This window comes from Mchenga conophoros, linkage group LG4 (genome assembly GCF_057382185.1).
Source record: "Mchenga conophoros isolate Kocher_MC1m ecotype Shallow Benthic linkage group LG4, M_conophoros_male_GT1.1, whole genome shotgun sequence".
In the NCBI taxonomy this organism is placed as follows: Eukaryota; Metazoa; Chordata; class Actinopteri; order Cichliformes; family Cichlidae; genus Mchenga; species Mchenga conophoros.
Genome location: NC_140529.1, coordinates 30,849,607 through 30,869,965, shown reverse-complemented (window position 1 = coordinate 30,869,965; position 20,359 = coordinate 30,849,607). Strand labels below are relative to the sequence as shown.

General features: G+C 37.7%; 1 protein-coding gene across 1 annotated transcript; it reads left to right on the top strand.

Moving 5' to 3' along the window:
• Nucleotides 1–10,899: 10,899 nt before the first annotated feature.
• map3k14a (mitogen-activated protein kinase kinase kinase 14a) lies at nt 10,900–18,656 on the top strand. The gene is made up of 16 exons (XM_085271738.1): nt 10,900–11,049; nt 12,533–12,805; nt 12,889–12,970; nt 13,086–13,305; nt 13,601–13,984; nt 14,078–14,212; nt 14,305–14,434; nt 14,877–15,005; nt 16,271–16,375; nt 16,469–16,626; nt 16,718–16,868; nt 17,080–17,400; nt 17,493–17,602; nt 17,759–17,897; nt 17,996–18,096; nt 18,215–18,656. Exons 1-16 carry the CDS (start codon nt 11,025–11,027, stop codon nt 18,374–18,376), a joined length of 2,625 nt encoding a protein of 874 aa, XP_085127864.1. The 5' UTR covers nt 10,900–11,024; the 3' UTR covers nt 18,377–18,656.
• The last annotated feature ends 1,703 nt before the right edge of the window (nt 18,657–20,359 follow it).

Below are 20,359 nucleotides of genomic sequence, written 5' to 3'. Positions count from 1 at the left end.
CCACCAACAACTTCCAGCGTTGTACATGGAAAGCTAGACCGTATCAACATGACTACGTCTACACAATGTGTATTTTACTTGTGTGAATGTTGAAGTGTTAGGCAACCGGAGAGCAGAGTGACCTAGTGTCCCACTTTTTGCGAGACAACACAAACGTTTTTATCTCAAATACTGAGACAGTGACCGACATTTTGATTGAGTCTAATTTTAAACTTACGCCTCAAAGAGGACAAATGGACAGGACATTAGCTAAAATTATTAGTTTTTGTTGTCACTTTAATTTGTTAGGTTCTACAGTGGGTTTGCTCATTTCAGTTTTGTTAAAGTGTTTCTTTTTTGTTTAGTTTTTAATATTTTCCATGTTAATTTTAGTTTGTCTTTGGGTGGTTAAGAGGGTAAGAGCAGTTCAATAATAGAAAGAATTAATTCACTTGAATTAAAGCTGTGAGACAAAAGGGGGCTCCTTAAAGGCATGGAACCAATTCTTCTCATTCTGGTTGTGTTTGGCATATTTGAGCAAAATAACAATGACAAAGAATGAAACTAACTTAGTTTTTTGTTTCATTGAATTTAATGCCCTAAGACAGTAAAAACAAATTAAGCTTACGTTTACTTAATAAGTTGGAAATAGCATTCAAACAAAAAATATTGGGTCATTGTATTCTGTTAATTACTTTCAAGGCATGATGATGCCATAATATCTGATATAGATAAGAACCTCCAAGGGCCTTAGATCAACACATTTCTCACATGATAATATATTGTATTAAATAGACTACTCATTTTAGTAAACTAAAAGATAAGCATGTATATATATTTAAAGTGCTTTCTGCTTTATCATAGCAGAATGCAAACAACAGCAAGAAATTTAAATAGGTTAAATAGGTGGTTACTTACGAACAAATACATAAATAAATTAAACAAATAAATAAAGGCTTTGTTTATGTGCAATTTAGCATAGAATTATTAAGTATCTCCCCTTGCGCATTACATGACCCTAGAAAACTTCAAAAAATAGAGGTTGTAGATGTCGTTTCTATGCTAAAATTACCTTATTTTAGACCGTTGCTAGGTGGTTGCTAAGGATGTATAATCAGACCTTTGCTGATATAAATGAGAAAGAAACATTATATGAACCTTTTATGTGTTACTAGTGCGTAAATTATATAACTGGTGATTTTATTTTGTTGCTCAGTGGCTACTAGGCAACACGATGATGCCATGATATCTGATATAGATAAATACCTTCAGGGGCCCAAGATGTACTTCTTTTGGTTTGGTTTCTCAACTCCTGTTGATCTGGGGGGTGGGGTTAGGGTGAAACATCTTATTTGGAATTTGATCTCAACAACATCTAGGCCTACATTTTTAAAAAGCTGGGACAGCAGCATGTTTTGTAGTTTCGAAAGCAAAACTATTTTCTTATTCTTGTTTGACATTCTTGTTTGTTTTACGGTTCATGGCTTTCTTTTTCATATTTTTTTTTTGTTTCATGATGCATAATGTGTGGCATGAAACCATTGTAGGTGTGCCAGTTTATCACCTGCATTGTTTTTCTACAAAGCCACACTGTTGTAATACTTGTAAAATGTGGCATTGTTTTGTTGAAGTAGGCAAGACCTTCCCAGAAAAATATGTCAAAAGGATAGCAGCATGTCTAACTTTTACATTTAACCTGTACAAATACACCCTTGTATTTTTAAAGATATTGGCCTAAATTAAAAGCAAATGTTAGTTTGTCACACCAGAAGATAGTTTTCCACTTTGCATCAATTAGAAATGAGCTTGAACCCAACATCTAATAGATTGTTTGTGTTCTGTTATTAATCAGATGGTATATTATACTAAAAGTATTGAACTGGTTGGTTTCAAATAAATATCTTGTGTAATGCTTGCACAAGTGATGGGTGCATGACAGATTACATATACAATGCAAATGGAATGTAAAGAGGTACACAAACAGTAGCTATATAATGTATGCAAATGGCTAAAACAAGCAAGACAATTTCCAGGTAAAAGACAATGGTCAAGCACTATATACCAAATAACTAGAAAGGCACACAGGATTTCTCTGTCTGGAACGTGTAGTTTGGTAGACAGTTGTAAGCTAGGCTACTTTGGAAACAAAAATGCATTTCTGTCTCAAAGATGCTTGTAAATGACAGAATCAGCTTGAGTGGAATACTTAGCTAAGAAAATCTATTGCCGTTGGTCAGAAAAGTGTCAAAAAATGTTACTTCGTACAGAAACGTACCCCCTCCCGGGCTGTCACCCTCTCTGGTTTGCATCCACACCTAAGGGCATCTCAGAACGTTTTTCAGATGAAGCCACAAAATGTTATTTGTAAAGCACATTTCAAGTTAAATATCACAAAGTTCTTTACAACAAAAATAGCACAACTTCAATGCAAGTTTAAAAAGCTGACTTTTTAAAAATCCACCAACTTCACAGTGCTCAAGCTCAGTGGGAGACAGTTCTGTTCCCTTTAGTTCTCAGCCTTGTCTGATGCACAATGAGCAGGCCTATAAACTCTGAGCTTCCTCAAGGCCTGCTTTAGGGATATATGGATGTAAAAGTTCACTGATGTACACTGGTGCATTTTCATGCAGACCTCTAAAAGTCAAAACCTGAATCTTAATGTGGACTCTAGTGTTAATTGGTAGCCAGTGCAGCTGAATGAGTAACAATGTGAGCACTTTGAAGACTTAATCAAAAACCTCACATTGGCTTTCTGAACAACATGCCGATGTTCCAATGAGGCTTTGTTGATACAAGTAAACAATGAATTACAGTAATCTAAACATGATGAAATAAAGGCATGAATAACAATTTCCGAGTCAAATTATGACACAATGGAACTCAATTTGACTGTATTTCATAAGTGACAAAAAACAAGAGTGAACCAGAGATTTAAAATGATCATCCACAGTGAAGGCAGAAGCAAACGTTGCCAGAGGGTTCCTGGTAGAAAATTTAACAAATGTGGCCTGGGAACCTAGGGTTCTATTACCTTAGGTACAAATATGTAACTGAATGTCATTTGCATAATAGTGATAAGAAATGACATCAAAAGTTCTTGAGATGCAATGAAGAGCAAGCAGCTATGACAGTAAAGCCCCCAGAACAGAACCTTGTGGCACTCACTTAGAAGGCAGCCAGAAAAACAGATCATTTATACAGATAGTACCACTCCAAAACAGACCAGTATCTCCAGTATCCAGTATCTCAGCCTATGAGGCATAATGTGATGGTCAAGGCAGATATCTAAGGCAGAGGTCAAGTCCAATATTAGCAAAATGAAACATTCTCCTACATTACTTAACATTATCAATACATTATCAAGATTTAAATGGGAGACTCTAGGAAGAAGTCAGTGGGATGAGCTCCATGAAAGTGGTTAAAACAGAAGCTAATGCTGTTCTAACAAGACAAAATGGAAAAGACAGTGATCGTTAAAAAGATCCGTTGAGAGATCAGCATCATTGTATAAGTATCAACATGGTTCTATGGATGAAACTGCTAAAACTACCTTGCGCATAGGCTTACATGTTTGATTTTTGAGGTGAAAACCTCCACGAAGTTTAGGATTTTAAGAAAATTATTTTAATCTAAAAAGGTTTTTTTAAATACCCATTTAAATTAAATTGCCTGTCTTTAAAAATGAAACTAACATTGGATTAAAAACTCAATATTTTGGCCACTAAAATTAAATGACAAAATCCTTATTCATTGGTGGTGGCTAATAAAAATGTCATTTAGAGATGCAGAAGCAGATAGACAAACATTTTAAGAAGTTAGATATTCATGAGGAAAAAAAAGAGACTGACATTGTGCAAAAGAGTAGTGGAAATAGTATTAATATATAATGTCTACACTATAAATCAAAGAAATGAGCAGTAAGGTATAATACAGAAATCTATAAGTATTTGTGGAAACCTATTACCTGACAAGTGTATTCATCTATTATAGAGTAGTAGAAGAATGTAGGAATGTAGGAATGTATCACTGTAGGAATGATTTCCTGAAATGTTCTTTAGGACAAGTGAGTTCTGCTGCATCTGTAGTGCATTATCCTGTTCAACAAGTGATTGAAATGTTTATAAAAAATAATGAGCATGAAAGATACCAATTTAAACACACAACTTAGACTTCACATCAGCTTTGTTTTCTCTATTATTATGTTGCTCTTTGTTGTTTGCTGTCTCCTCTGTTTGTTTTTGTTTGTTTGTTTGTTTTTTTTTTCTCCATACAGGTGACCCAGGAGTTTTTTTTTTTTCTCTCTCTTCCCCCCCCTTCTCACCGTCTCTTCTCCCCTTTGGTTTTCTTTCTTTCTCTCCCCCTCTCTCTCTCATTCATTCCCCCTGTCCTATTTATTAAAAAAAAAAAAAAAAAAAAAAAAAAAAAAGACAAAGGATGAACTGAAGCTCTGCCATCACGTAATGTCGCATACTGCTGTTTCTGATGTCATTTATAAAAAAAAAAAAAAAAAAAAAAAAAAAAAAGACTTCACATCAGTGAAGCTCAGAGGACAATGCATGTCGTATGGCCCCGTGTATTAACCTGTAAAAGACTTAAGTAGGTTATCGCTCCATCTTGTGGTAGATTCATATAAATACAGATATTTTTCTTACACCATGACGTAGGGGCTGATGATATGCTGTGTTAGATTACTCATCATTGTTATCATTTATTTGTCCAGGTAAAACTCTCAGAGAGATTTAGTGAGTGAGTCAGTGAGTCAGTCTTTTTCAAGAGAGACCTGGCCAAGAGGGCAGCAGATGTTACAGCAAATACAACACATAAAATTATAACAATTACAAAAACAAATACGAATGATAATCAGTACAGACATGTCAAGACAAACATTTGGATGATATGCAATAACAGATCATTGGTAAGTGGTAAATGGCCTGTACTTGTATAGCGCTTTAATAGTCCCTAAGGACCCCAAAGCGCTTTACACAACCAGTCATCCACCCATTCACACACACATTCACACACTGGTGATGGCAAGCTACATTGTAGCCACAGCCACCCTGTTGCGCACTGACAGAGGCGAGTACAAGAGTAATAATAAAAACAGTCCCTCTGACCAAAAGAACTATTCTTCTGCTCCTTTAAATTGGACTTAAACTCCCCGATGGTAGGAGGAATCAGCCCAAGCAGAGATTTCCATTTATATTTTCAGATAAAAACCAACCAATGGGAAAGTCTATGGATATTGGCTACTTGGCAGCACCATACAGAGAACAGTTTGGACACAAGCATTTCAGTGTGTTTTCACCTGACAAATTATGATATGCAATGATACCTAGATATTTATAACATGTAGCCAGTTTAATTTCAATTACTTGAATCCTTTTGCTCTTAGGAAGCGTAGACAACAACTTCTTTTGCCATTTGAGAATAACATGAACTTGGATTTAACACAAACCTCAAAGGCAGGTTTGTGTTAAAAGGTTTGCACTCTTCAAGGGGATGAAAAATAGTTAACTGTGTCATCTACAGATAAATGGAATGCAGTATTTGGATAAAATATCACAAAGGTTATTTACATATAGAGAGATAAAGAGTGGTCCCAATATAGATCTCTGAGGAGCTCCTGTGGATACTGGGAGAAACAAAGAAGAAGAAGACTCAGCAAAGAGGACACACTGTGTTTTAACTGACAAGTCATTTAGTTTTTACTGATAAACCACTATTGTTCGGTCTGTTTATTAACATTACATGCCCAACTGTGTGATCTGTAGTTTTTAACGTATGAAGGACGACCTCCTTATCACCTCCCTATCATCAAAAAAGGGAATATTTCTATATTTCCATATCACCACTGTTCCAAAGCATACGATTAAAAATGATAAGTTTGTGGTTCATCCAGCTTAAGAAAATAAGATTTAAATTGATGTGGTCTTGAATTCATTGTAGCCAGCAGCTTTAAAGCCTTGTGGATCGCCATGACATTCAGAAAAGAAAAGCTGAAGAGTTGAATACAAGATTAATTTCTAGTAGTTGCAAAGATGACCTGTTCATTAAACTGTTTTAAATCTTTATGTAAAGATTCAAATAAAGACCCTGAAGAAACCAAATATTTATTAAAGCCGTTAGGAATGTCACTTTTTTTTATAGCTAGGAATAAACCAGGTTTAGTTTTTCTGGCCTTAGCCCAGCCACCATCATTTTCTTTGAGGTGACTGGACAGCATTTTACTCTAAATTTGCGGATAGGGCCATGTTTATTTAATATTTTAATGAAAATGTATTTCCATGGCAAATCAATATCACTAATCAGGTTCTATTCAAGTTACAGTGAATTGCGGAAGAAAGGTTGCTAAAAAAAATGTTGTTTAAAAAACAATTTGTTGTCTTGATTTCAGGAGTATCGATTACCTGACTGCATCTATAACACAGTGATTACTGGCACCATTTGCAAAACACCAATATGGGAATATTTATGGGGAGAGTTAGTAAAAGAGGGCATTTCAGATTTGGACAAGTAGGACTGTAAATTAGTTCCGTGAGATTAATATTTGTAAATGTAAAACTGTCTGAGACAGAAGATAGTCAGTGCGAGTTAAAATCTCCAGCGAGGAGAATTTAATTAAGATTTACTGTAGATACTCATCTTGGTAAAATGCATCATTAACGCCATATATATTAAAATACAAATATCTATATCTCAGCAGAAAGCAAGCAAGACCTCGATATATAGTAATAGTTTATTAACAACATAGAACAAACAGACAAACAAAGGCTTTTTATGTGCAGTTTATTAAACAGCTCCCCTTTCCCGCTGCACGACCGCTTATCCTCTTGTCTTTAAATTAAAAACAGACGCTTACATGAAGAGAGTGCATTTTATCTTCAAATTAAAAGCACAACTATACCTTACAGCCACACGCAAACATTGTGCTCGGTCCGAGCAACATTTAAACATACTGTTACAGTCAGTGATTAATAATAGCGCAATATGTCTTTGAATTCTGGCGTTAAATGTTGTTATTGTAAAAATTAAGGGAACCCAAAAACTACTTCGAAATTCAAGCGGAAACAGGAAAGAAGCTACATGATGTCAAGATCGCCATCGGCCGACGCCTAGTTACGGGAAATACGGTAAGTGAAGAATATATAGTATTTATCATAAACGGTTTAACGAAGTTAAGAGCTTTCTGACTTCAGTGTTTCCCGCTGTTTGTCGAGAACTCGATTTCTCGATTTACATGATTGACTGTTTAACGAATACTTCAAACATTTTGGGCCTAAGTTTTATGTGAAATGGCGGTGAATGTGGCTAGAAGGAAGTTAGTGCGCGTGCACACAATAACAGCGCGTGTATACACATGAAATTACTGTTTAGTCAAATTATATTCATTTTAAATGAATCGCTAAATAGTTAAACATCAAAGGTGACCATTGGTAGGTAAATTGTTATAGTGGCTTACTGTAGATTTTACTGTACAGAATATAATTTCCGTCGTACTGCTTATACTTCTCAGTGGCACCCTCATTTTATTTTTATTTTTTGTCACAAAGGCTGTACTAACTCTAAACATGGATATGTTGATGTTCTTACCTGGTAAAAAAAAATTAAGAGCATATTAGTGATAGAAAAAAAACTTGCTATATTTGTTATAGGAGTCCTCATAAGAATAGCCGTTATGTATGTTATTATATGTTGTCGCAATATATGCAGTCATATATCTTTTTATGCTCTTATCTGTTTCATTTAAACATTAGAGCCCTCATGTAATCTGATAGAGCTAAACAATTACATTCACCAGATGTAATTGTTTACATTAGTCACTCTTGGCAGGTCCTATTTTTCAGGTCCAAGTTATGCTGGGCCTCCATAATGCACCAATGCTTGCTGGATCTTTCTTGGCCCAGAGTCAAACTCCTGGCCTGCATTTACAAGCGAAGCAGCACTGGTCCAAGTCCACCCTTAAACGAAAAACCTTTTGTTCCTCCTGTGCAAATATCCTGTTCTCATTTTCTTTGCAAGATAGCAAGAAAGTGCAAATATGACTGTATTAAGATGAGCTCACTATATAGAAAATGTATAGAAAGATTGCAGCTTAGTAGAACATTATTATAATATACATGCTTTTAGATTTGTTGACTTTGGCCATGTTTAGTAAACCTATGTTGGATAGCATTGGGAAATGGAGAAGAATGTTTTTCGTGAGGTGTCAAATACACATTTCTATTATTGATTCATGAGAAAACTGTTTTCCGAATTAATTTTAATTTGTCAAAGAACCCAGTAATGTTTACAGAAAAACTGGGATAACATTAATAACAATGGCTTAGCTCTGAATTTTCCTGGGTAATTATTCTTTTAAAATGCAAGGAGTTTATAGAACATCTCAGTTTAATGGAAATAATGTCCAGCAAAGAGAGGACTATGCATTTTTTTTTTTTTTTTTTTTTTTGGCCTGTCCCGTTTGGCTCTTTTGCCATCAGAATTGTTGTCTAAAGGCAAAGAAAGATGCCCAACGGATTTACTTTACCAAACTGACCATCCCAGCCTTGCCGTAATGGTCCATTTGATTCACCTTTTATTGTTTATTTTATTTTCACTTACTGAATACGGGACAGACTTGACTGGGGGAAAGAAGGGGAGAAAGAAAGAGGGAAAGAGAAACACTATGCATTCTTACTGTAACTGACTGTTTCTTCATTGAAGTTAATATTGAGGAAGTAACTAGAAAAAGGGAAGTTGTTAGACATTAGACAAGAGGTATGACTGAGTACTTGGAGCTGCATTTAAATGTGTGCCTGCAGATGTTTTTTTGCAATCTTTTAGAATGTGTAGTTGAGGACTGGAATGCTTTCCTGAGAAGCAGCCACCGGTTCTCTTAAGGAACTCTTGCCTGTGTTTTCTGAGTTCCTTTTAGCAGTCGTTACTAAAGGCTTTGGAATTTCATTAATCTCTGTGAGAGAAACAGAGCAGCAGAAGCTGTACAGTCACCAACTGTATGTTTTGTTACAGTTTAGTTCAAGATTTCCACAGCAAAGGTCATTATGGATTAAAGTTTATAGTGTGCACTATTAGTTACATGTTTATTAGATATCTGTAGACATTTAGGGTGCAAAACTCCTCTAAAGCATAATTGTTTAGGTTTCTGGTGACACTGACAGGGAAGTGTAGGTTCAGTTTGCATGTAAATGAAAAGACTTTAGTGTTGATTACTTGACCTGCAAAATGAATTTGCAGAATTTGATAACCAGTCATTGCCATTTCTCCAGTTAGTAAAATGCCATGCTTGTCAGTGCAGAAAGTTGGAACAGAAGTTAAAAAATGACCTTAGAGTTGCACAGACTTCTTTTGCAAAAAGTGAAATATTCTCAGGACTGCATGAGCAATATATGGCAATAGTGAAGTACATTGGAGATTCATTTCAGGTATAGGGTTTCTAGAAATGAAGTTTGGAATATGGTCAGAATTGGTGGTGTGCCCCAAGCTGAGACGTATAGGCCGATACTTATCTGTTTAACAGTCTGTTTCCAGATTCATTCACAGCTTAAAACAATCCATCCAAAACAAAGCAGAATTTCTGTCAAGCTTTTAATAATATGAAGAGGCAATTAAAAACATGAAATTTAAAAATCAAAGCCAGCAAATTGCAAAGCAAAAAACAACTTCACCCCAAAAAACACTGGTCACAGTGACATCTTAAAAGAAACCTTAAAATCTTGAACCTTGAGCTAGTAACTTTTGACAGTTTTTTTTTGTCACACAGTTAATCTGTTGCACATAATGTTGTGGCTAAACTGACTAAATATTTCAGCTCTAGACAGAATGAGTAAATGAGAAAATGATTGGCAGACGAACTGATAATTTGTACTAATTGTTGCCTTTTTTATGAGTCATAATATGTGAAGTTGGTGACTAATAGAGTACCAAAAACAAAATTCTAAATGCTTTGACTGTCTACAATGTCTGTACCTGTGTCCTTAAACTTATGCCGGTTTAGCAGAGATATTGTTGTCATGACAAACAGTTTCCTTATCAGTAGGGGTGGAGTGAGCAACTTCCATTGAGCTTTTCGATTATGGCATGTACCAGAACCTGTCAAGTGGTGTTCCGAGTTTCCTGTAGTGGTTTTTATATGACTAAGTTGTTTTTCTGCTCAAGAGAAAAGCAAGTGAGATTATTTCAGATAGAGCCATCAGATTATTGACAGCTCATACGCTTGCCTCAGTCTAAACACTGTTTTCGGAAATAATTTTTCGCAAGAAGATGCTCATAATGTGAGTTTTCACACTGCCACATTTTCATAAAGAAAGAAACTCTTTGTTGTTTTAACAACAGGACATATAGTGGAGAATGTGGGCGTGTGACATGACATGTGATGGGCTCTTGAATGTTGGCTTGCTACAGGGCACGCACTTATTAGAATATCAGAGCAAATGAAAGGCCACAAATCCCTTCACATTTAGTGGTGTGAATGTGTACAGAAAGTTGACTGTCCATTCCAGGTGATTATCAGACTACCTGGTTTAAAGTGCACACAGAATTGAAATTGTTTTTCACCCATTAAAGAAACTTTTTTAACTGATTTTTTGCTTTTTGAACAAATTTGAATTCAGTGCTGTGCTGTACTAATCATATCCTTTACTTATTCCTCATTAAAACCCTGTATCTTGATAGTATGCAAAGATTGAAAGGGTTTAGATATTACCACTACTTGCATCACAGTTCATAGTTCACATTTTATGTTTGTCACCATACCCATAAGCAAACCTGATCCTTTAATTGGTAGTACTCAAGAGGGCAGAGCAAGTAAACCAGCCCTGTTAGAGGGAGCAGAAGGAGGGGGGAATATGGGGAAGTGTAGATGCATTTCCCATAAGTCATAGTCAGCCAGCTCCTCCCCCCAGTTGGCTGAAAGCCAGCATCAAGAGAGCAGAAAGCAAAGCGGCAGCGACTGAGCCGAGTCGTTACTGAAAAGTCGAACATGAAGGCACGCAAACGGAGCACCTAGTTCGTGTCGATGACAGGTTATTCAGAACAAATACTTGAGAATGCAGTTCAGACTGGCATCTATTGGTATGTCTGCCCGCTACGTCGGCTCACACATACAGAGTCTGTTTTTGTGCCTGTTTGTTGCAGTGGGGTTTTCTCTATTTCCTTTCCACGTAAATTCATTGGGGTGTGGTGGTGCAGCGTCTTAAGACGGAAGTGACAGTTGAGTTGCTTCGCTCTAGATAATCTTGCGGTGCATGAAGTCTGCGTATAAGGTAGTATCATTAATAAACTCAAACAGCTTTAACGTAATTTTGATTATGTTTTGATGTTATTTTTTGCTGTATTGTTACTTGTATCTATACTTTATTGGTGTTGTCAGCAGCAAAAGCATGTAGTGTGCATGTGATTGTTTTAGTCAAGAATTTAGGCTTAATCTTTGTGTGATAAGCTGCTAGTGTAATGGACAAACTGATGCAACTAATTGCAACTGTAGTGCTCTAAATGTAGTTCTCAGTTTGTGCCTTTTAAACTGCATGTAGTTTTCCTGTGTTGGTTTTACAGTCCTACCTGTTGTGCTGGTGATAACTTTTAAGGTGTGAACAGGCAGCCATGCAAATCTTTATTTCAAATTAGCCCAGGCTGTGCAGCCCAGGCATTGCCTAGGTTACTTCCTCTGACTGAAACAGACTGCATGCACTGAGCGACAGAGTTTGCAACTGTGAAAACAAGGCCGGGGTTTAATTTCCTGTCTCATCTGCCCACCTCAAATTTCACAGTTTCAGTTCATCTGCGCTCCTAACCATGTGTGGCGCAGTAAAATATGTTAAACTTCAAACGAGCCATAATGAAGCATATCAAATTATTTTTGCGTTTATGCATGGGTGTATATTTCCATCGTAAACCTTTCAGTCGAATCTTCAGTCAGATTTATGAGCTTTTCTGTTGTGCTCGATTACAGCAGGCAAATGGCACCGTGGAAAGTATTTGCAAAGTGTGCCATAGATGCAAACTGAAAAAATACTAAGAATGAAAAATTAAGAAAAAATGAACAAAAACAAACAGCAAAATGCATTGCAACCTTTAACCTGAGATGTGTTTAGTTTTCAGAATCCATTTGTTCCCCTTTTTAGGTATCCTCACTCCCACGCTCACATTAGCAGATAAAAGTCCTTTGTTACATTTTGGAGAAATGGTTTATGCTTATACAAACTTCACAACATTTCTAAAGGTCACTCTTGATGAGTCGCAGCAAGCATCTGACTAACTGAATAAATATCACGCACTGTGAGCTCTGAAGTAACGTGTTCATCAAAATCGAAAGCTCGGTTTATAAAGGAGCCAAATATGTTGCCCTCGACCAAAGACAAATTCACTAATTAATATTTAAATAATAATACTAAAAAAGTTACTTTTAACTCTCTGGTTATAGCCACACAAACAACCCTGGCATCTATAACTAAAACGAAATTGATTAACTCTTATTTAAGATTAAAGACAAAACATAAAGGCAGGAGACAGTTGATAAGGAAGATCGTTATTTATCAGCTGCTTGTGTCTCTTGCAGATTTAGAAGATAACATGGCGGTGAGACAGAGGCTCTTCAACTCAACAGCGCCTTTCACTGGACCACCAAAAGCTGACCTGAAGGGGACATATCCATCATGCTCCAATGCAGAGCAGGAGACTGAGGAGGCGCAAGATGAGGGGAAGGATGGCAAAATGGGATTTACGCAAAAGTGGTCTGCTGATAAACTCACTAAACTCCTGACACATGGAACTGCAGAACAAGTGGAAGAAATGCAGTTCAAGACCTCAACCATTGTTGCTCAGGCAGAATGTAAATATATCTTATTTTTATAGTGTATCACATCAATGAACTTTCCTGTGAGCCAATTTTACATTAACACTGTGCTCGTTTAGGTGAAACCCAGGACTCCCAAGAGTTCAGCCCGTCCTGTTATGACCGCTCCTTCCGTGCCTTCCCTAAATGCTTAACCACCAGGTAAAATCTTGGGGACATTCTCCGCATTATAAATTAAATTTCTGTTTAAGGGTCTGTGCTGAATTGTGTAAACATGCCTTAAATTCCTTTTGCTTTCTTCAAATTTCTTTTGAAGTCTTTCATCTGACCAAAACAATGTGGCGTGCCAAACAATGGCCACCATCCAGGAAGCAAGCACATCAATACTCTCCTCAAGAAAGAGTACCCATAGGAGACAGAAACGTAAGGGGAAGAGGAAGAAGCAGCAGAAGAAGAAGGACAAGCAGCGACAGAGACGTCGAATGCCTTCTGGAGTGCCTGAACAAGAAAGTGGAAGTTCTCTGATCCCGATCCTGGTGAGGTTACTCTTCACATCTCTCTGAGTCTTGACTATGAAACTGGATTCAAAAATGTGTTAATATTTAGTATGCTGTGCTGTTAAAAGAATTTAAATCATCTTCAACAATAGGGTCCTAATCTCTAGAAGTTCCCATGTAAACATTACCCTTCCTAAATTGTGGAAGTGAAACATTGAATTCCAACAGCCCCGCCTCTTTCGGCCTTGAATTTTTAAGCCTAGAGCAAATTTATCGGAGGATGTAAACACTATATTGTCTAAGAACTTTTTTTTTCTTCTTCTTCTTCTTGTAGGGGGACTCTTCTGTTGAAGAGAGAAGCGATCTCAGTACCTCTTGCTGTAGCAGCTTTGAAAGCTCAGAGGAAGACGCCCGAAGGGCTTCTTTTTACAGCCAACAAGTTTACAACAAAGGCTCAAGCTGTTCCCCTTTGAACTGGCCAGTTTTGGGTAACCTCTCCAGTGTTCGGTCATATGAGCACAACAGCAGCTCAGACTCTCCTAGCAGTGTGGGAGACTGCTCACTGGCCCTTGCTGGGCTCAGAGGCCTTGTCAGTCAGGGGGATCCATGCTACACAGGGCCATTTTTCAAAGAAGTGGAGAGGGAGACTAGGGAAGACGAAGACGAGTTCTCGGAAGCTGACTCTGTTAGCAATGAGGGACTCATTTTTTATCATGAAGTAAGTTCTGCTTTGCTTCAGTCTGCTTGCTTCGGTATGTTTTGATTTGAAAAGTGGCTGAACCAAACTAACCTGTTTGTCTCTTCCTGACAGAAAATTCAGCCTGTGGACTCAGAATACAAAGAAGGGAGAGAGTATGTCCTCCAGCACTTCATCAAGGAAGGCTCCTATGGTGAAGTACACAGTGCTGAAGATGTGAACAGTGGGTTCAAATTTGCTGCCAAAAAGGTAATTTACAGCATATCGATTTGTATAAAAACAGTCTTGTATAAAAGTATGTACATAATCTTAGTATTTTACGTTCCATCTTTTTCTTAAAGATTGCCCTGAAGAGGTTCAACAGTGAGGAGGTGGGTGCGTGGAGTGCCCTCAGATCTCCTCATGTGGTGAAGCTCTTTGGAGTGGTTAGAGAGGGGCCTAATGTCGTCCTTCTGATGGAACACAAAGCTGGTAAACAATCCCACTATCTTCCCTTCACACACAGCGTATGTTGTTGATACTAACTACTCCTGTTGTCATTTAAACTCAAGAAACAGATGGAATCAATTAAGTGCACAAACATGTACAGTACATGGAACTTGAGTCGACTGAGTTGAAGTGCAGAAAAATACGGATGTGATTAGTGTTGAGATGCGGAAGTGGGTGTTTCTGGGATGCTCGAAATGACTGTTGACCTTACTCAAAGAGTGTTTGTCCAAACTGCACCAAACGTGTGACGCAAGCTCCCTTCCTGATAAACATTGATATACCTGACACATTTTTCCATTGTCATTAAATGCTGGCTTCTTTACAAGCCATAACCCAGAGGAAAAGATTAATCAGATGCTCTCTGTTGGTAAATATTGCTAAGACAGCAGTCTTTGTTCCGCTCTAACATTTTGTGTTATTCCAGGCTCTTTGGGCCAGCTGATAGTGGAACGTGGTCGACTGCCAGAGGATTTAAGTCTCCACTACCACTCTCAAGTTTTAACAGCGTTGGAGTACTTAGTGAAGAAAAGGGTGGTGCATCTCGATATTAAAGGTATATTATACAAATACCATACCTTTGAAATTTTAGATGACTTGAATGTTAGCCTCATATTTATGATGTTTGGTGTGCCCACTTTATGACTGAACATGACACGTATCTTAAGAGTGAGCTTTTATAAGAAATTTAGTGTAATTTAATCAATTTACAACAGCAAATAAATCCACAAAGTGAAGTTGTTAAGTTTTATCCACTTTTTATCTCTATATAATGTACAAATTAATAATGACTGGGACTGTTCCTGTGACTTCCTAAATATTGGTGATGTTGTCGAGTGATAAAGTATGGAATGTAAATGTTAAATCCAAAAAAGTAACAATATATCGATATTGGCACTGCCTCACAACACTTTCATTATGAACATTAACAGCTAGAGAACAATAGTAATAACAGTAAAACTAAGAAATGTGTCAGCTTGACTTTTACTTGTTGTGGTAGTGGAAAGTTGAAAAAAAGACAGAGAGAAAGTCAGATTTGTAATTAGTTCTCATCAGAGGATTTTGTGTCTATGCGCAGCTGTTGTTTGGAACACAAGTGTCATAGATACAGTCTAGATTTGATCTTCAAGCACCTGGGTTGTGAAACCAGATTACCACAGAGAAAAAGACGGGCTGGGAATTTCCCACAGTGTGACTCACTGCTGTTCTCTAGACACGGCGCATGTGCACAAAATCAGGAGAGCGAGAGAGAAAGGGAGAACAAAACGGAGTGAGGGGGGGGATGGGACAAAGAGCAGGAAGTAGTTCGAAAGAGAAGAAGAGGAGAAAAAGTACAATGGACAGAAAGAATACAGAAGATGAAAATAAAGTGGAAAGGGTTATATAGAAGAACAAAGGAAACACAAAAACAGAACAGAAACTGAGATTGAGGAAGAGCAAAAAAGACAGAGAATATCTTAAGAGCTGACAAGACATGTTTTGTGGTGTATCTCAAGCGCCATCTGCTGTCTGTAATTTCTCAGGAAAAGCTAGACAATAATACCACATCTCTTCTTTATCTGCGTACGGTTTGTGACTAGTTTCCACATCCATTCCACATTAAAGAGTTTAGCACAGCAGCTGTCCCTGTGTGACTTCATATTTTCCATTCATTTGGCTCCTTTGTCTTAGACTGTTTTGTCTAAGCAGCTGCCCTGTTTCTAATTATGTCATCTAAAAACTACACAGCACAAGTCATGGAAATCAACCAAGCACCACTGACATCACACAGCAGCACACAGATTAATGCAATGGATTACTGACTCTACTTGTTTCTCACAGCCGACAACGTGTTGCTGTCGGACGATGGTAGAGACACCTTCCTATGTGACTTTGGACATGCCGAAAGGCTCGACAATCAGGGTCAGAGCCTCAGTAGGTCCAAAGGTAAATACTTTGTCACTGAGTAATTTGGCAAGATGTGCAATTTCTCCACTTACATGTCCGAATTCACAATTTTCTCAATGTATTTGATTACAGATCTGAAGGGCACAGAGACTCACATGGCCCCTGAAATAATAAAAGGAGAACCCCGCGGAGCTAAAGCAGATGTGTGGAGCAGCTGCTGTATGTTACTGCACATGCTCAATGGTTGTCAGCCTTGGACAAGATACTATAATTGTCGCCTTTACTTGAAGGTATTCTTCGAATACTTTATTGACAGATGTTTGTTCTTTAGAGTACTCGTATCAAGCCTTGACTGAATTTCCTTGGTTGATTGGTTTACAGATTGCTAACGAGCCCCCGCCTCTGAGAGAGATCCCACCTGACTGTGGCTCTCTCACTGCTGAAGTTATAAAAGCAGGACTCCAGAAGGATCCACTGAAGAGATCATCAGCAACTGACCTCAGAGAAAAAACTGACAGAGCTCTAAGAGAAGGTAAATCTGCACTGCATCTGGCTTGATGGTGGTTTCAGCAGTGAGTTTACAGACAATTGAGAGTTTGTTATTTTGCATTTATATGGTATGGAATGCTCTTTTTAGTGACCATCAGTTGACCACATTGAGTTTAGTAATACCCGCTATACATTTTTTAATCAGTTTATCGTAGGTACATAAGTTCATTTAATTTTTATTGATTTGATTGCAGTTGGAGGACTCACCAACCCAGTGAAGGGTCCCTATTTAGAGCCCTTGCTTAACACCAACAAACCAAGTGACTCCATGCAACTCATCAGCAGCAGTGCTGACTTTGAGGATGAAGAGATGCACCAAGAGTCCATGGAAAAGCTGATCACAACAGGGAGGAGGACAAAGAAACTGACTGATGAGGAAGAGGCAGACGCTGATTCTAAGAAATCGAAACGAGGCTCGCCTCATGAACCACAAATGCTGATCTCGGAGCTGAGCCACAAGAGGGACAACAAAATCACCACGGTACCTGAACTTGAGCTACGGAAGCTGGTTGGAGGTGAGGTTTTCTTTAAGCTGTATTTAATTTCAGGTGTTAAGTATGGCAGATGCTTGAACTCTGTATGCTTTTGTTTTTTCGTTTGTTTGCAGATTTCTATCTGAGCAGCCTCTCCCAGCTTCATTCTGCTGAGATGCAGGAGCAGTTGTTGTCTTGCCTCAGCAGTGACCCTTACTCGAACTGGGAACCATTGGACAAAAAGGTAAATCAAAATGCAGAGCAGAAATAAAGCCAAAATATCAGGGAAAACATGTTGTTAGGCGAACAGTTTTTAAAAGAACTTCTCTGGCGGCCTATTGTTTTGGTTAACAGCAGAAATAATAGACCTACTGTTTGGTTTGTGTTCCCCTTTTTCCAGGACTCTGGCCGCTGGTCTCTGAGCCCAGGAGACGACCTCAGCTCCGGTGTCTTCTCCTACAATAGCCAGCCAGATGTGCAGGTGTTCAGTTTGGATTTCCTGGGTCACACACAGCAGCCACCACCTTGCTGTTTTGAAGGTGAGATAAAAAGCTCTTCTGTTTAATATGATACCTAATTGTATATAATTTTTTTTCTCTTTGGTCATGTGCCTCACTCTGCTTTATGATTGGTCCAGGGGTGGATGTCTGCATCAGAGACTTTAGTGATAAGAAAATCCGGATCAGAGAGATGCGTCGGGTGAAGGTGGGCCATATTGCCACTGGAATCAGTGATCAGGTGAGGTATACTCACAGAATCCCACACTATTATATCCAAAAAGTATATGTTGTTTGTCCATTTAAGTAGAAAAAATAGAAGATTATACTAGTTTGACGTTTATCTGTGTCTGATTTAGATCTCTGAGAGGGTTTACACACTGAAAACTGAGCACGGCCAGCAGATTGGTCACGATGAGGAGGTACAAGAGTCCGGCCTGGAGCTCCGCTGTTTTCCAGCTCCAGACTTCAGCACTTCTTGGAGATGGAGAATCAAAGATGGCATGCTGGAAACTCGATAGAGCCCTCAGCTACTTTATTCCAGCTGCAATTTCATATTAACCGCTCATCATTTCATGTTGTGCTTCGAACAAGTGTCTTTGGCTTTTGTTGATGTGTGAGGGACCATAAAACATTTGTGAGCCTCCACTTTAACAAACTGCTTTTGCCTAAAATATCGTAAATTAAAAATAAAATGAAATATAAAAGAGGATTGATTTTTAGCATTGTGTCTTGTAATGTTGCATGTGTCAATGTTTATGTTGAGTCAATAAATAGAAAACTGTGAAGTCTGTGAAAAAAGTTTGATCTCTCTTTTTATTTCATAAAAAAAAACAAGTTTGTAATACTTATAAATTGATAGTTCACATGATTTAGAAGTTACAGCTATATAGTTACTAATTATATTATTACTATTACTATAATAAATATAATGGTTTCCTATTAGGATAAAGTTGGTCTCATTTTACTTTTCAGCCTTTTAAGGTTATATCCAATATCCTTTAATTAATAATAATAATAATGATAAAAGAAAGGCCTTAGTCTGGTGACTGATGACTATGACATATTTATCAGAAACTTTGGTGCAGAGCAAGGCTAATGCCAGAGAAGACATTATTAATATCTAAAGATTATTTACCAGTTTGATAATCCACCATTTCTCCAAAATTATCTGAAGGCTATACTTTGGATTACTAAGCCTTGGGTTATGTTTATAAAAATGAAAAGGTTGATGTCTTAACTTGGACATTAAATAATATCAGTGTGCTTCCTGGCGTCTTACTTTGCATTAAAAATTGACACTAATGTATAATCTAACTAGCACATTGTTTGTGTTGATCTATACAAGTTCAAACACCTCTCGGGAGACTAAGTTTCTATTTGTCTCTACATTTCCAGCAACATATGCATTTTCTAGGAACAGGAAAACAGGAATAGCTGGTATGCTGATTTACTGATGTAAGAAAAAGTAGGGGGTGTGACTGATGGCAAAAAGTCTGAGCCATATTTTATGAGATCATACTGCTGTAAGCCTTTTTAGTATAGTCAACATTAGGGCTGCCACAAACGATTATTTTGATAGTCGACTAGTCACCGATTATTTTTGCGATTAGTCGACTAATCAGATCATCATCCATTGGATGTACAGCATACTGCTTATTGCACCGGCAGCATCTGCTCTTATATAACTATCATTAGCTTACAGCTTGAAGTGTTTGTGCTAACTAAAAATAAAGACAAGATGGTAGTTTATTAATTTTTAATGAAATTTGCAGATTGTTTCGGTGAAGTTTAATAAACTCCTTGCTTTCTAAAATATAACAGGACACCGGAGTATATTCTCCAGAGTCTCACACTTCTGATAATCAGCTGTCTGCTTGACAGTTTTAGCTGTGCAAAAAACTATAACTTTAATCTCAGCCAAACCGATTTACTCAGGAACAAATAAAATACTAAAGAAAGCCAAACAATAACATTTTTAAGTTATCTAAGTGACTCATATATATGTTTAACCTGAGTAGCGAAAGACGGCGGTGGGTTTGAAAATGATTTGCCGGGAGTCCGGTGTTCTCACGGCTCTAGTTAGCCTTGCCCCCGCCTAGCTAACGAGCTAGTGGGTAACAGACGTCTCCGAAAACGTCGGAGCGCTTTTGAAAATATGTGGTGTCTTGATAAACTGAGCAGATATTTGAGGTTTACACAGCTACATTCTCGCCTGAAAATATGTTAAACGTAAGAGTAAAGTTAAAACTAACTAGCTGCCGCCATTGTTGACAGCTGCGCTATGAATTCTGGGACACAGCTTCTTCTTCGGGGTTTAACGGCAGCTGGCATCCTTGTACATGCAGTGCTGCCATCTTCTGTTTCAGTCCGTTATTACACTCTTAAATCCTACTACTCATTCCTGCGTCCTTTGTGATCTTACAAAGCTTCAAACGATGCGTCGACTATTAAATTAGTCGTCGACGATTTTAATAGTCGACATAATCGTGACTAGTCGACTA